Consider the following 15,840-nt stretch of genomic DNA (forward strand, 5'->3'; position numbering starts at 1 on the left):
AGATTTTAGAGCAACTTCTGTAGTTTTTTCCAGTTGTTCTTTCTGAGTTTTTTGCAGTCCTTACTTTAGAGTTGTGTCCAGAGTTTGTTTAATCTAATTGTCTTCTGATAATGCTTTAACTTAAAAATGTTCAAACATTATAAAGGTTAATAGTAATAAAATAATACCTGTCACTTTGTAACTTTGTATGCTTAAGAGTTTCTACCTTATATTCCCTGTGTTGAAGTCCAATCGCGGCAATATTTGTGCGTGGCGTTCGTTATCTTGGTAAGATTGTTGCCTTATGATCTGTGCACTCGGTCAACTTGCGCATGGGCGCAAGGATTTCTCCGTTGCAGCATACGTCTGTGCATGGCGCCATCTTGGTGAGGTTGCGACTGTTGATCATAAACTCTATCCACAATACTGAATCGCCCAATCTAGATGAAACTTGGACGAAACAACGCTGTGTTGGAACTGTCCCAAATACATATCTCATTCATTTCGTCTGTGGGTTCGTCTGATCCACGATATCGCTTAAGTTCTGACGTCAGTTACATCCGTACGTTCAGCCATCTTGGTAAGGTCCCAATTGTTGATCACTAAACTGCTAACATGCGACCTGTGCGCGCCGTCATTTGCGCATGCGTGCACATTGCGTCAATGATTTGAATAAAACAATATTTTTACTATATTTTCCCACAATAATGGGCCGATCTGGTTCAGTCTTGGATGACGGCATGTTGGGACTGCCCCAAATACACATTTTATGCATCTTGTCCGTGAGTGCGGTGGATCCATGACATCCTCACACCATTGATGTCCGTTTTGGGACTGTACCCCTCATAACCTTCCTCTTTTTTAACGCTTTGAAATATGTATGTATGTATTTTTCTGAAAGATCCTGACCATTATGGACTGCATGCACCCCACCAGCCTGACCCAAGGCTGCTGTGTCATCCAGGAGGGCGATGACGGCTCCACGGTCTACGTCCTGGAAGGTTAAAATGTCCTTTAGTCCGTCGCCGACATCCCTTGCTATAAAGCAGATTTTTTTGGGGGGTTACAATAGGGGTGTGTTGCGTAATGCAATGGTCGTTGAGATGCACAAGTCTCACATGGTAAATGTATCACATCCGGTCACTAGAGGCACAATTTGAAATGGACAAATATATGCAAAGACAAATATTTGACACATACTGTATATGGGAGAAGTAAACATGATAACTGATATATGTTTATTTATTTTGGATGAAAAATGAAAACCGTTTTATGGAGGCAGTTGCTTGAATTCTAAATTTGAAATTGTCTTTTTAACACACACAGAGAAACTTTTAAGCGTGCTTCACACCGAATACGACAAACTACAAGAACAAACCGAAATTCAGTTCATTCCCAGGTAGAGTTGGATTCCGCATGCGAAAGGTTGTGACGCGCTGCGTTGCGGAATTTCCGTGTGTCCGATTGAGGCTCCGGGATGCGTCCCCTTTTTACTACTCATGCGCAAGTTTCGGTGGACGACAGTGGAAGTTTTTTCTTGGAACTGGGCTTAAAACTAAGCAAATAAGTCACATATATCAAATAATGACATTATTAACATTAACTATGCATGTCACCATATTCACTATCAATAAGTATCTTTTTATATAAGTGAATTGTGTGTATTTTTTAAGTTACACAGTTAATTCCATGGCCACTAGGGGAGGATCTGACTGTCGGATATGCATTTGGTGTGAATCAGGCCTTAGTGTATTTCGTTGTTAATGACATTATGTCAACGCTGCTCCACCTAAATCATCTGTTCCTGACAGCGCAAAGGCTTTTTCTTCCTTCTATTTAACCCTTGTTTGCGTGTGTGTGTGTGTGTGTGTGCGTGCGCGTTTGTGTGTGTGTGTGTGTGTGTGAGTAGAGGGCATGGTGGAAGTGACGAAGGAAGGCAAGAAGCTATGTACTATAAATCCAGGCAAGGTCTTTGGAGAGCTGGCCATCCTATACAACTGTACACGCACAGCCACCGTCACAGGTAAACACACACACACACACACACACACACACTGAAACACAATACCATAAACAGTATAATACCTCTATATTATTTGTAAACCTGGTTTCCGTCAGAGGAAACAAATAATAATTCTGAGAATATACGATGAATACAGCAAGTGATGTGATATTATTAGAAGAGTGTTTTTTTTTAAATCACATTATAATTAATTTACAGACATTACAAACTATTACAAATTAGGCAAGATAAGATAAGATAAGAAAATAAGAAAATGATTTATTAGTCCTTGTGGGGAAAGAGCAGCAAAACAAAACCGTGCAAGTCAAGGAAAGGCTAAATATGTAAGAAACAAGTGAAAATCAATATAAAGTATATATATATAAAACAAAACCATGAAAATTATTTATTCATCTGGTTTTTGTTTTTCATTTTTAAATTCCAATATAAAAAAACACCAAATTTCCCCCAAGACATTACAGGCAAAGTCATTTTTGAATCTTTTTCTTAATTGTTTTTTTGTATCCTTACAGCACTGACTGATATCAAACTGTGGGCAATTGACAGACAGGGATTCCAGACAATCATGATGAGGACTGGTCTCATTAAACACTCTCAGTACATGGAATTCCTGCGCAGGTAGATCCCTTACTCAACATTTCACCTACTGTCGTCGAGTTCAACACACAATCCAAAATGGCTCACGTGACCTTTTACCCTCCGCCCCGGCCTTCATCCCTTCCAGTGTTCCCTCTTTCCAGTCCCTCCCCGTGGACGTTCTCAGCAAACTGGCCGATGTGTTGGAAGAGGTGATGGCTGTACTCTCAAATCATTTTCTACTTATTTTCTTTACATTTTCTACTTATGTTCGACTAAAATACGCAAATAAACCCCTCCCGCAGACCCATTACAGCGAGGGTGATTATATCATTCGTCAAGGAGCGGCGGGAGATACGTTCTTCATAATTAGCGAAGGACAGGTGAGGTTGGAGGGAGGAAGATGTCAACGACAAGGAGGATGAGTAGAATACTCAAAATCCAGGGCGGTGGACTAAATATATTGTTATTAGTCATCGCAGCTACTTTGGTAAATTGACATTTGGTTACTGGCTTAAGTTAAACTCCTCCTTCGTGTGGTGTTGATAGTATTTGTATTACCACTGTATGGGATTACACCATTGCATTTATTTTGTGTTAATGAAATGACAGATGTTCATTTTAAACAAAGTTTGCGAAATTAAGAAATTAAATCATTTGTAATTGTCTCATATCAATCCCAAAAATACCAGGTTTATGTAAAAATTGAAAATGTTTTAGTTTTTATGTAATAACACAGTATACACACACACACACACACACACACACACACACATAATTGTATTATTATTTTTAGATATATATATATTCTTTAATTCATTTAATTTCGATTAATTGTGTAAACATATCATTTTTTATTATATGTAATTTTATTATAGGTTTATTATTATTCATAGGTATATGTGATGATATGTACAGTATATGCGACATGTCACGCTCTGTTGCAGGTCAAGGTAACGCAACAGAAATCAGCCAATGAGGAGCCAGAGTTTCTCAACAATCTCTCTAGAGGAGACTGGTTTGGAGAGCAGGCTCTGAAAGGGTAAAATGAATAGAAGTAATAGAATATAGAAACGTTTTTGGACAGGTAGAATATCAGTTGCCAACCAGAAAATAAACATGATTTAGTTCCAATTTCAAACACCCACTTTTGTTATATTGTCATACCCTCCTCTCTGTGACCGTTAGCGAGGATGTCCGCATGGCCAGTGTCACAGCTTTGGGTGACGTCACCTGTCTGGTCATCGATAGAGAGTGAGTGAGTCATCCTTCATGTTTTAAGTAATGGCTTTAAAACACAATACTCTAACGTAGCATGGTGTCCTTATTTGATTTACTACATCGGATGCAGGTCCTTCAAACAGCTCATAGGAGGACTGGACGAAGTCAACAACAAGCAGTATGACAGTGATGAACTTAAAGCAAAGTAAGTTCCTCAACATGGAACATGCTTTGTTATGATTAACAATAATAACAACAACCACAAAAAAACATAATGAACATAACGCTCTTTGTTCTCACTCTACATCCGTAGACTTGAAGCCGAGGCAGAGTTCTTCTCCAGCGTGTCACTCGTCGATTTCAACGTCATCTGCACTCTCGGAGTGGGAGGCTTCAGCCGCGTGGAATTGGTTTGTTTAGATGTAGAATGTGCACACGATAATGACATTACTCTGTGTCAGATTCCACTTCAAACGCATAAAGCGTGGAAACTAGCGCATGTTGCAAGGTCAAAATTGCAAGGCTGTGCTAATCAATCAGTTCGAGGCCAGAATAGCAGCTCTGTGTTCTGTTAAGGATGACGGTCAAGATGAACCCAAACGCAGGGCACACAGTTTTAGGAGCTTATACAGGGGTTTAAGGGGTAGACAGGCATCAGGAACAGGCGACAGAAGGGGGATCAGGACCGGCAGGGGCTCGTGACCGGGAAGGCAGGGACTCAGGAACCAGGGACCGGGAGCCGAGGAGCTGGTGGAGGATCAGGGATCGAGAGTTCGGGGCACACACACCCAGGGAGACTTGCAGGAACAGCGACGTTAAAGACATGCGAGGACCCATGCAACAAAGCGACCCCGCCAGAGCGAATGGGACCAGGTTAAATATGAAAGGAGTGACGAGGAAGGTGGAGACAGGTGGTGAGATTACTGACTGGGGACAGGTGTGCAGTGGCAGGGATGTGACGTGACACCAGACACAGACAGAGGGAGCCAGAGAGGGACAGAGGGACCTAGAGACAGACAGAGGGAGCCAGAGAGGGAGAGAGGGAGCCAGAGACAGACAGAGGGAATCAGAGAGGGACAGAGGGACCTAGAGACAGACAGAGGGAGCCAGAGAGGGACAGAGGGAGCCAGAGACAGACAGAGGGAACCAGAGAGGGACAGAGGGACCTAGAGACAGACAGAGGGAACCAGAGAGGGACAGAGGGAGCCAGAGACAGACAGAGGAAACCAGAGAGGGACAGAGGGAGCTAGAGAGAGACAGAGGGAACCAGAGAGGGACAGAGGGAGCCAGAGAGAGACAGAGGGAACCAGAGAGGGACAGAGGGAGCCAGAGACAGAGAGAGGGAGCCCGAGAGGGTCAGAGGGCGACAGAGACAGACAGAGGGAGCCAGAGCGGGACAGAGGGACCTAGAGATAGACAGAGGGAGTCCGAGAGGGACAAAGGGACCTAGAGACAGACAGAGGGAGCCAGAGAGGGACAGAGGGAGCCAGAGACAGACAGACAGGGAATCAAGGCAGGGGACGATCGTGACAGTGTTTGTCCGAACAAGCTCAAGTTTTACACTCAAAGTGAGAACTACTGGTTGTGATGTAAAGTTAGACTCTTTTATGAGATTCCGCTTTTTTGACTTACCGAGTAACGACTAAAGAGTCATTCAATTTTCCGAATCTTCTTTCGAGGCAGGAGGAGTTCTTGAATGATTAGCGAGGATTTATTTTGGTGGAAATTTGTCACATTCAAGGTGAATTATGGTAAACGCCGAGACCCTGTTTTGCCTTGGACTTTAATTCAGTCCTCAGTAATTATTTTCATTTTATAAGTCAAAGAGTCATCTAAAAGATCTGTTTGCTACAAATGAATCGTTTGTGAGTCGTGCGTCACAACGAGTAGGCCATAACAATAAGCACAGTTCTGCATGTATACGATGTGTTGTACAGAAAAAGGTACGGAAGCGCTCCTGTGTCGATACAGTGTGTGTGTATTGTCAGGTGCAGCTGAAGAGCGATAACAGCCGTTCGTTTGCCATGAAAGTGCTGAAGAAGCGCCATATCTTGGACACCAGCCAGCAGGACCACATTCTGTCCGAGCGACGCATCATGATGGAGTCTCACAGCCCCTTCACCGTCAGGTCAGGCCTAGCCGTTTATCATAAGATGGAAAAGGGAACATGCAGAACAATTTGGACTGCACCGAATGTGAAGGGGTACGATGTGTTCCTCAAGTTCCTCACGTATACAACAGCATGGACACGGCTATTAACGCATTGGGGTTGGATGGACTTATAACGGTGTTATTACACAATTTTTCTGATTTTGGCCGCCAATTTCCCTTTCCGACAATCATGAGCAAGGTCCAGATTTTTTGAAAGTTCTAAAGATTATCGTGCCAGATAATGGGGTGTAGGTATGTTACGAGTGTTTTTTTTACTTCCCTCGATCTGCTCGGAAAGGACGTCCCGGCGGCACCAATTGCAAATATTAATCATGTTCAGTATTTACGATCCGATAATCCTGCAGTGCTGGGGGAGCCCCGAGGGCGCGGCCTGTGGATTGTCACGTGGGAAAGCGCGATAGCCAATTGTTTGATCGCGTGGGATTCGGGGTTTTGAGAGTCGGGACTCTGATGATCCGGCATAGCCACGCCTCCAGGGCAAATCTTTGGTGCGTGGAATCTGTTTTGTGTGGTGCTGTTTGGGCAAATCGTTGTTCCCCACACACTAACACACTATAGGAACAAAACTGTTAAATTGATCAGGGGATGTCCTTACTGAATGTGTGGGTCTCTTGTTGAAGATTGTTGTCGAAACATCACTGTGTAACCGTGGGTTGCCGTTGCTTGTTGGACGAAGAACATCCGGCCAACAGTTGTTTCCGTGGCTGTTTTACACCAAGAAACTCTCTCCTCTTAGCTTAGCAGAACAGTGTGTCTGAGGTTTGTCTTCTTCTCAGGCTCTACCGGACGTTCAGAGACTCCAAATACCTTTACATGCTGCTGGAGGCCTGTCTGGGTGGGGAGCTGTGGTCGCTTCTGAGGGACAGGCATGTCTTTTGAGTTTGTTTGTGATTTTGCTCAAGTGGGGCCAATCCAACAAGAACCCTCGCCAAGAGCCCCGTGACGATGTTTGGATTTCCTAGGGGTTCGTTTGACGACGGCATCACTCGCTTCTACACGGGATGTGTTGTCGAGGCCCTGGCTTTCCTGCACTGCCGGGGAATCATCTACAGAGACCTCAAACCCGAGAACATCATCCTCGACCACCGTGGATACGCCAAGCTGGTATGAAGCAGAGTTTCCATTTTTTCAAATTCCACTAAAAGTCCACTAAATTACCTATTTTGGTGGAATGCAAAGTAAATCAGCCTTATTCAATATGAATTGCGCCGGACGCTTTGTCCTTTTTCGCCCACAACTTTAATTTAGTGCTCAGCACAGCTCTATGGGTTTGCAATGTTTTTAGTGGTTACCAAGATAGTGGTATGCCGTGGGACTATTTAATCATATTCTATAGATAGGCACAGGGGGTGAACACACATAAGGACGACCAGTCAGACGGAAAGGGACGGGGACGATCTTCTCAGCCGTTTCTTTTCCACAGGTGGACTTTGGCTTTGCGAAGAAGGTGGGTCTCGGGAAGAAGACGTGGACGTTCTGTGGGACTCCCGAATACGTCGCCCCCGAGATCATCCTGAATAAAGGCCACGACAGCTCGGCCGACTGCTGGTCTCTGGGAATTCTGATCTTTGAGCTGCTCAGTGGCAGGTACCGTCAAGAAATAACGTCACCTCTCCGCCATCTCCCACCAGGGTCCAGTAGCCTGATGGTGTTGACGAGTTTGTGTTTTGTTGCCTTCCCCAGTCCGCCCTTCTCGGGGTCCGATCCCATGAAGACCTACAACATCATCCTCAGGGGCATCGACATGGTGGAGTTCCCCAAGAAGATCACAAAAAGTGCCGCAAACCTCATCAAGCGTCTTTGCAGGTGGGAAAGGATTGTGACACTTGAGTTGTTTTCTAAATAACAAACGACTCAAGTATCAAGATCGGTTTGTTTGTATGTGGATTTATGTGTGTGTGTGTGTGTGTCTGTGTGTCTGTGTATCCAGGGATAACCCTTCGGAGAGGTTGGGGAACCAGAAAAACGGCGTGAAGGACATCCAAAAGCACAAGTGAGACCGTCAGAAAAGGCATAATGGATAACCAGTCTGCGGTTTCTTACTCATCCGCCAAACTCAGCTGTTCGCCCACGAATGCCGTTCATAAGCAGGAGGTTCACGCGTAGTCATGGCAACGTGTCCTTGTCCTTCAGGTGGTTCGAGGGATTCAATTGGGAGGGCCTTCGACAGGGAACCGTGGACTCTCCCTTCACTCCCACGGTTAGTGTTCTATCATCTCCCCTTTAACCACATTTCACTATCTCCCATCGCTTTCATTTGTATTCCCTTTCTCCGTGCTTCTCTATTGATTTATCTCTTGCTGCATTTGAACGGGCCTTTTTTGAAGAAAACTGTTGTGTTTACTCCTTGTGTCTTTACGCAAATCATTTAAACGATAAGTTGAAGGTTGAAAAATAGTAAAAACCTATTCTTAAAGCGGAGCCTCTCTGCTCCATTTTATTGTTGGCATATTTTCTGTGCAATGGGTCGTGTAACTCATGACTTTTAGGACTAGATTATTTCTCAGATGTTTAGGTAAACTTAAGCTAAATGTAGGTATAAGCTCTTTAAGTCTCTTTAATAATAATTATGGTTAATATGATATGTTTTATATTGATTTCATAATTCATATAATAATTCATATGATAATAATTAATATCATTATGCATTATTTGTCACTTGAACTTTTGACTTTTATTGTCAATATATATTACCTGGCGACATTCAGTGTAAGTCGGTATTGAACTTTCCAAACGCAAAAACATCTTAATCTCCGTTTTAGGTGAAGGGGCCATTGGACAACAGCAACTTTGACTACTTTCCCGAGGACACTGACCACCCTCCCCCCGACGAAGAATCTGGGTGGGAGTTGGAGTTTTAACAAATTGAGCACCGGCTTACTTTGACGATAAAATAACAAAAAGCAGACACATAAGTGGAAGTGAATAAGCCATACTGAACCATACGCCTCATTATAACACGCAATGATTCCTTTCTCACTTTTTACAGCAAGTGCCTGTTTCTTATGTAAATGTTCAATGTTGCTCACTCTGATCAATACTGATTCAAAGCCTGCTGACTACCCTATTTGTGTATCTGTGTCGAGCCTTAGTTTTATGCATTATTACAAACTTTTGTGTAAAATTCTAATAAATGTCTGTATTAAATGTAAATGTATTTGAGGTTATATTTTTACTTTGAAAGTATTCTTTTCACATTTTTTTTTTTGCCTTATATCACAAACTATAATAATAAATGAAGGTGATTTAACTCATCTGAAAGTATAATTGTACTTTGATAGACAAATGTAGTAATACCTTTATTTTCCAGTGATGTTATATTATTTTGAAAATGTGTAAATAAAGTTAATTTTTTTATTTATTAATTTATTTTATTTCTTTATTTTACCTATATTTATAAATGTTCAGGTTTACACCAACAGGCTTCTTTTGTTGTTTAACAATAAAGTGATGGAAAAAATTAACCTACATACGGACGCACATGGCGCTACGGAATAAGAGTCAATAAAAATCCGGCCGGGTTGTTTCCATGTTGCAGATATCAGAGCGGTGAGATTCCTATCTCTGACCTTTGACCTCCAGGCTAATGATGCCAGCACGGTTCACTGGCTTCCTGTGGTCAATCTGCCTCTACTGGAAAGCCACTAATGACTCTCTCACAAAAGGAGATACTGAAACAAAGATAAGACACACCGATTTTTCCACATCCCCCTCAAACCACCGCGACGCGCCATTGATATGGTAGAGACATTTGTGGTGGAAACAGTGGTGGTATTTATTAGTGGTGGTGGTTATTTATTTATCTATTTATCTATCTATCTTTCTATTTATTTATTTATTTATTTATTTGTTTGTTTGTTTGTTTATCTATCTATCTAGTTATTTATTTATTTGTTTGTTTGTTTGTTTATTTATTTATTTATTTATTTATTTACTTTGTAATTTACTATGACACTACCTGTACTACTTATTTTGTACATTTTTATCAGGACCTGCATGAAAAGAAAGGTACGCTAACACTTCATGCTTTCGATTGATTGATTCATCCTTTTTCATTTCAGACATTTAAGAAACAATAGATACGAAACACAATAATTAAACATTAAAGAAAAATGAACAAAAAGATTGAAAACATTCAGCAAAATCTTCCCAAAAATACATAATGTACCTGTCTGAAAAGGAACAGGGCGAAGTGAACACTTATTTCTCCTTGCTCCTACTCTTTATAATCTAATTTAGCTATTAGCATAAATTGAGTTCATTAAGTATGCTTTATTACAGGCTGTTGTATCAGGGCACTGGATCTGACAAGTACTTTGGATTTTATACAATTTTTATTAAATACAAATAAGTAAAAAAGTAGATGTGCTTTTTTTGTGAAATGCATGTAGAAATGTCTATGTGGGCTACTTTCACCTTCACTAAAGTCATTTTCTGTTTCTTTCTCGGTCTGCATTAACTTGAGTAAAAAAGATGGGTTATTCTTCCACCGATACTGCAATATTGTCATGCACGGCCAAAGTAGTGTAATATATGTGAATAAAACAATACTTTCTCAAGCCAGACTTGGTTCTTTCCAATGCAAAGCAGTCTGCAGCTTATACTGACTCCAGTCTCCTGAAAGATCCCATTGTTCCCACTGTTCCCAATTTGTTTCCCTGGCTCAAGGAAGGTAGAGCGGGGGTATGAACACAACCCCAATCAGGATTTCCTACATATTACAGAGGGATCAGTCTACGAGGAAGCTCTTTATCCCTCGTGAAATTTAGCTCCATCGGTGGAGCCAGAATGTCGGTCTTCTAAGAACCTTTTCCGTGACGAGTCCACGGAGGGGGCGTTTGGGGTCGTTCACAGGGGCCGATCAGCGTTTCTACACGCCTGATCAGCCACGGGTAAACCGGCAAACGTGACCAGAATTTAGAACTTAACACATTCGCTTCCGACCCGAAGTGGAGGGCGTGCTATTTTTAGGTGCGTCAAAGAGAGGCTCAAATACGCGCGTTAGGTCACACCGTAACGGTGTGACGCCACGCCCGTTTACACTTTGCGGGGAGCGCTACATCATTAAACTAAAATGTACTCAACCCCCCTTTCCATTAGATCTGTTTGATTTTTTTTATTTATTTTTTTGTTGTTGTGCATTGGCCAAAACTGTTCCAGTGTCGATGTGGAAATGCTCAATTAGCTCGCTCCGGTCGCCGCTGTTCCGGTCGCCAAGGCAACGGCAGCCTCCTCTCCGCTCCCGAGCTCTGATTGGTCGGGCGGCTCGACCGACTCCGCATAAATAGGGGCAGAGGTCCCGCAGCAAAGGGCAGGCGAGGCGAGCGTCCAGCCCGAGAGGAAGGTGGCCGTCACAGCTCACATCACGTCACGTCGCGTCGCGTCGCATCACATCGCATCTCATCACATCACATCTCATCTCATCCCATCCGCGGCAGAAGGAACGATGTTGCGACTTCAGCGTGGCCTAGTCCTCCCCCTCTTCCTCCTCTTCGTCCTGGGGACCGCGGCCGCCTTCGAGTTCGGCGCGGAGGAGGCGGCCCCGCGCCGGGCACGCTTCTCCGCCAGCAGTCCGAGTGAGTCTCTTAAAATGCGCTCTCTCTCTCTCTCTCTCTCTCTCTCTCTCTCTCTCTCCCTTCAATTCGAATGAGCTTTGTTGTCATGGCAGGGGTCCTCCCGCGACCAGGATATTACATGTAAACATTGAGGTAGAGATATTCAGACAGGGATGGAAGTGTCAGGTAAATATAATAGCGACAGGAATGAAGAGAACAAAAAAAGTGATCTCAGTGTGATGTTGACATGATCAACTGCACGTTGACATTGAGAAAAGAAATAACAGTCAGGGACAGTGCACATAAAGGTGTTGTCTCTCTCCCCCATTCATTTTATAATCGTTTTATGGCTTCGGTTCTTATTTACAGAGCGTGCTTTGCCTCTGTTTTAGTTTCCGCAAAACATGTGAAATATGTTCATTCGAACTTTTTTTTTTTTTTTTTTTTTTTTTAATTCTCTCTCTCCGTTTCTATCTCTCTCCCCTTCCCTCAGTTTCGATCTACAGAGCTTTATTGTCACGGGGAGCCATGGCTTATATTGCCAAAGCAAACATACGGTCACAGTAATAACTATTAACAACCTATAAACAGCCATGAATTATAAAAAATATTGAATCGCTCCCTCTCTCTCTCCTTAGACATTTAGCATTGTAATAAACTGTATATGGTACATAATATTTATGCGTGTGTGTCTGTAGCCGATGTGGCCAAGTGTTTGAGCAGTGCTGTGGCAGTGGGCTGTGGAGTGTTTGCCTGTCTGGAGAATTCCACCTGCGACACGGATGGGATGCATGATATCTGCCAACTGTTCCTGCATACAGCCGCTACCTTCAACACCCAGGTATCAATCCCTCTATCGATCCTTCTATCTCTCTGTCCTCCATTCTCACACATTACCAACCGGTGTGTACTGTGCATTGTTGAACAGGGCAAAACATTTGTAAAAGAGAGCCTGCGATGCATCGCCCAGGGAGTGACGACCAAAGTGTTCCAAACCATACGGCGCTGCAATGTGTTCCAGAGGATGATTGCAGAGGTACACACACGCACGAATACGCACGAAAATGATACGTGACTTTTCACATTATTCATTTGCATGCGTACGGATGTATTACGGATGATATCTATGTCTGGTATAGGTACAAGAGGAGTGCTACAACAGTCTTGATATCTGCACTGTGGCTCGCACCAACCCTGACGCCATTGGGGAGGTGGTGCAGGTTCCAGTTCACTTCCCTAACAGGTCAGTACTGACTGAGGTCCTTCAGGGGAAATAAACATCCATATTACTACAAAATAGTTGATCCTATAGGGATGAATGAGCATGTTGCATGAAATCAATTTTTTATGTGCAACACCGAAAGCTATTCCATTGAACCTATGATGGGTTTTTCCTTTATGAATAGCTGTGTTTGTTCATGTTGGAGTCATTTAAAAACATCCTGGACATACAGGAAAGCCCACTCCAACTTAAGTATGATTCCAACAATTAATTATATTTTTTAACTTTTAATTTAGAATTAAAGATCTACAGGAGACAAAGCTTTCGTGGGGTGTTATCATTTGATGTTAGCCCAGTTGGTTTTATGCACAACTTTTGAAGTGGGGTTCATTTAACCATTTCATCTCTGGCTATTCGAAATTGGACATTTTATTTGAAAAACATATTTTTTGTTTGTATATTTTGTGTTTTTCTTTACTATTACAACCCTAATAATAACCACTGAGCCTGGGCATGTTAATTATTTTTTTTTTTAAACAATGAAGACCATTTAAGACACGAAAAATACCCTGAAGTGTTTTCACAGCGTGTTTTTACTGGGCTTGTAAAAACAACAACAAAAAACATTTATTTGCAACGCGGGTATAGCATATTGGCACCTTAAAATAGGATCTACCTTAATAAAAACAACTTTACAACTGGAGATTTTCATTTATATTGCCCCCATTTTAGCCAATAATCTGGCTCTCCACAAGACTTGCATAATACAATAACTGGCATAGCACACACCTCCACAGGGGTCCGTGAGATTTTACATTCCCCCCCCCCCCCCCCCCCCCCCGGGCTCCTGGGGGCCCCTTGAATTTGCAGGGGCCCCGCTTTATTTGACATCCGGTGTTTAATTTAAAAAAAAAATTAATAAAAAAAAAAGGCAGTTAACCATCAGCACCGCTGCATTTCAACAGTGGTCATAGGCTGCAACAGCTGGAGATTCCACGACTTCCTGACCTTGGGAAGGGGGTCCAACCGCCAAAGATTTGTTAGGAGCCCCAGCAAAGTCGCTAAACTACTGGCCCCATGGGTCCGTGACTTAAACGTTGTATGACGTGTGTCACAAAATATTGTTTTCAATATCGTTTCAACAGCAGCGGAAATAAGACGTATTTGTCAATGACACCAGTGCTGCCATCTTGCGGTAGCCTAAAATATTGACGACGCTAAAGTGGCCGATTCGCAGCGTCCGACGTTGTGGCGCGTTCCCAAACCTCGGCTCTTTCCCCACCAACCTACCGAAGGACGGGGTAAGGTGCGCGGCTGAATGTCAAGAAAAACACGCGGTCAGTGTTTTTTAGTTTTGTGTTGATATCAGACAAACATTTAAAACCCTCTCTCAGATGTGTGGATGCCAAGACTCGATCAAAGAATCACTCCACGCATAGTATTCAAACCTGAACGACATTAGAATAGGAAGTGTAGATAGCATTTCAGATTTGTGAAACCTTTAAATCTACGTCTGACAACAAGAAAAAGGTGGATTTCACCGTATTCTTTCCACGCAGATCACCACCAGGTCAAGACACATCCAAACAAAACCCCCACTGTACTAATTGTAGTCAAACTATGCGTGCAATGCTTGTGAAACCCGCCTTATTAATCGTTTTCACACAAAAATAAATTTAAAAAAAAATAAAGTTCTCAGACATCTGAAAGAGGGTTTTCAAAAAAGCTGTTTAGTATCAGCACAGTCATCCAAAGCATCTACTATGCGTCCTTATTGAAGGTCAGCCGCGCCGGCGGTTGTGTCCGTCCAGGGGTGTTTTTTTTTTTTTAACGCCCCGTAACGTAACCGCGGAGGCAGCAATCGCGTCGAAACCGCGAAATCGTGGCGACGTCTCCCCCCGGTGACGCGTCCCATTTGCGCCTGCGTCCAGGTACTACAGCACCCTGCTGCAGTCCATCCTGGCCTGCGACGAGCAGACGGTGTCGGCCGTCCGGGCCGGGCTCATCGCCAGGCTGGGTCCGGACATGGAGACCTTCCTGCTGCTGCTCCAGAACAAGCCCTGCGCCACCGGGCCCAACGCCGCCGCGCACAACAGCCCGGCCATCTGGAGGAACATGCCGGTGTTCAACATACAGCCCAGCTTCAGCGAAAGGGACCCCACCCACCTGTTCGCCAGGAAAAGATCCGTGGACGACCGGGAAAGAGCGGATAAGGGGGGGGAATGAACGCGGCGCACACGCACACACACACACACACACACACACACACACACGCACACGCACACGCACACGCACACACACACACACACACACACACGCACACCCTTCTCCCCAGATTATTTGTTCAGGGTTAGTTTTCGTTTGGAGGCGACGACTTAATATTGGTGATTTGTGATTTGCATTTCTTTGTTCCAGAGATGAATATTCTGGCGTGATAATTGATTCGGTGTTTGGAAACACCCCCCCCCCCCCCCCACAAAAAAAAAGCATCCGAGGCTGTAGATCCTCCACCACCACCACCACCACCACCTTGATTTAACACACAGACACCATGTGACTGAAACGTTTCAGGAGCGTGCCCGTTTAACGTCACAAAGCGCGTTAAGCGGCGAAGCGTGTTATGCCGATGCTTTATCAAGCTTGTACCGTTTTAATTTATGGGGGCTGCAGAGGCCGACATTCGATTTTTTTTTTTTTTTTTTGTAGTGAGTGGATTAAACAAAAAAGGGTTCGGTCAAAAAAATAAAACTCAGCCGGGCTACTTTTGGAGTTTTAGGGAGTCAAACGCGCTGGTCGTGGTGGTCTCTGAATCCGCGACGTGTCAGATGACTTGGTCGCCTTGTGTGACATGCGGCGAGGGCTGGGGAAAATAAGCGATCCACGTCAGAAGATGTGATAACGACTGAAGTAGAAGTCTGGTACTCTGCTGTGGGTTTTTGTTCATGTTAGAAATAAATTATGTCATAGAAATGGTTTCGGGCTGATGGCATTTTATTTGCGATTTTTAATTTTTTTTTTATTGACCATCCGATCGTTGAACACCGTGTGCACAACCAAAAAACAAAGACAATAAACAAAGGCTCGTTGGTCAC

The 15,840-nt window shown here is 43.5% G+C and overlaps 2 protein-coding genes across 4 annotated transcripts in view; both read left to right on the forward strand.

The window, feature by feature from the left end:
- The window catches only part of LOC307243568 (cGMP-dependent protein kinase 1-like), a gene marked incomplete at both ends in the record, with an annotated part of 11,110 nt that extends 2,278 nt beyond the window's left edge, over positions 1-8,832 (forward strand). For all 3 annotated transcript variants that reach the window (XM_080018412.1, XM_080018413.1, XM_080018414.1), the window contains 17 exons: positions 881-980; positions 1,889-2,002; positions 2,515-2,620; positions 2,727-2,790; positions 2,884-2,961; positions 3,526-3,620; positions 3,767-3,832; positions 3,930-4,004; positions 4,113-4,209; positions 5,788-5,927; positions 6,748-6,837; positions 6,934-7,075; positions 7,395-7,558; positions 7,655-7,777; positions 7,902-7,964; positions 8,105-8,171; positions 8,734-8,832. In XM_080018412.1, coding sequence (XP_079874538.1) covers positions 881-980; positions 1,889-2,002; positions 2,515-2,620; positions 2,727-2,790; positions 2,884-2,961; positions 3,526-3,620; positions 3,767-3,832; positions 3,930-4,004; positions 4,113-4,209; positions 5,788-5,927; positions 6,748-6,837; positions 6,934-7,075; positions 7,395-7,558; positions 7,655-7,777; positions 7,902-7,964; positions 8,105-8,171; positions 8,734-8,832 — 1,683 coding nt within the window. The remainder of the gene's footprint in view (positions 1-880; positions 981-1,888; positions 2,003-2,514; positions 2,621-2,726; positions 2,791-2,883; positions 2,962-3,525; positions 3,621-3,766; positions 3,833-3,929; positions 4,005-4,112; positions 4,210-5,787; positions 5,928-6,747; positions 6,838-6,933; positions 7,076-7,394; positions 7,559-7,654; positions 7,778-7,901; positions 7,965-8,104; positions 8,172-8,733) is intronic.
- A 2,585-nt stretch (positions 8,833-11,417) lies between these two features.
- On the forward strand, positions 11,418-14,974 carry stc1l (stanniocalcin 1, like; the record flags this gene model as incomplete). The annotated part of the gene is made up of 5 exons (XM_080017593.1): positions 11,418-11,547; positions 12,225-12,367; positions 12,455-12,562; positions 12,666-12,769; positions 14,680-14,974. The coding sequence occupies 5 exons, from the start codon at positions 11,418-11,420 to the stop codon at positions 14,972-14,974; spliced, it is 780 nt and encodes a 259-aa protein (XP_079873719.1).
- Positions 14,975-15,840: the final 866 nt, after the last annotated feature.

The sequence above is a fragment of the Zeus faber genome (assembly GCF_960531495.2).
Source record: "Zeus faber genome assembly, chromosome: 17".
NCBI classification, from domain to species: Eukaryota; Metazoa; Chordata; class Actinopteri; order Zeiformes; family Zeidae; genus Zeus; species Zeus faber.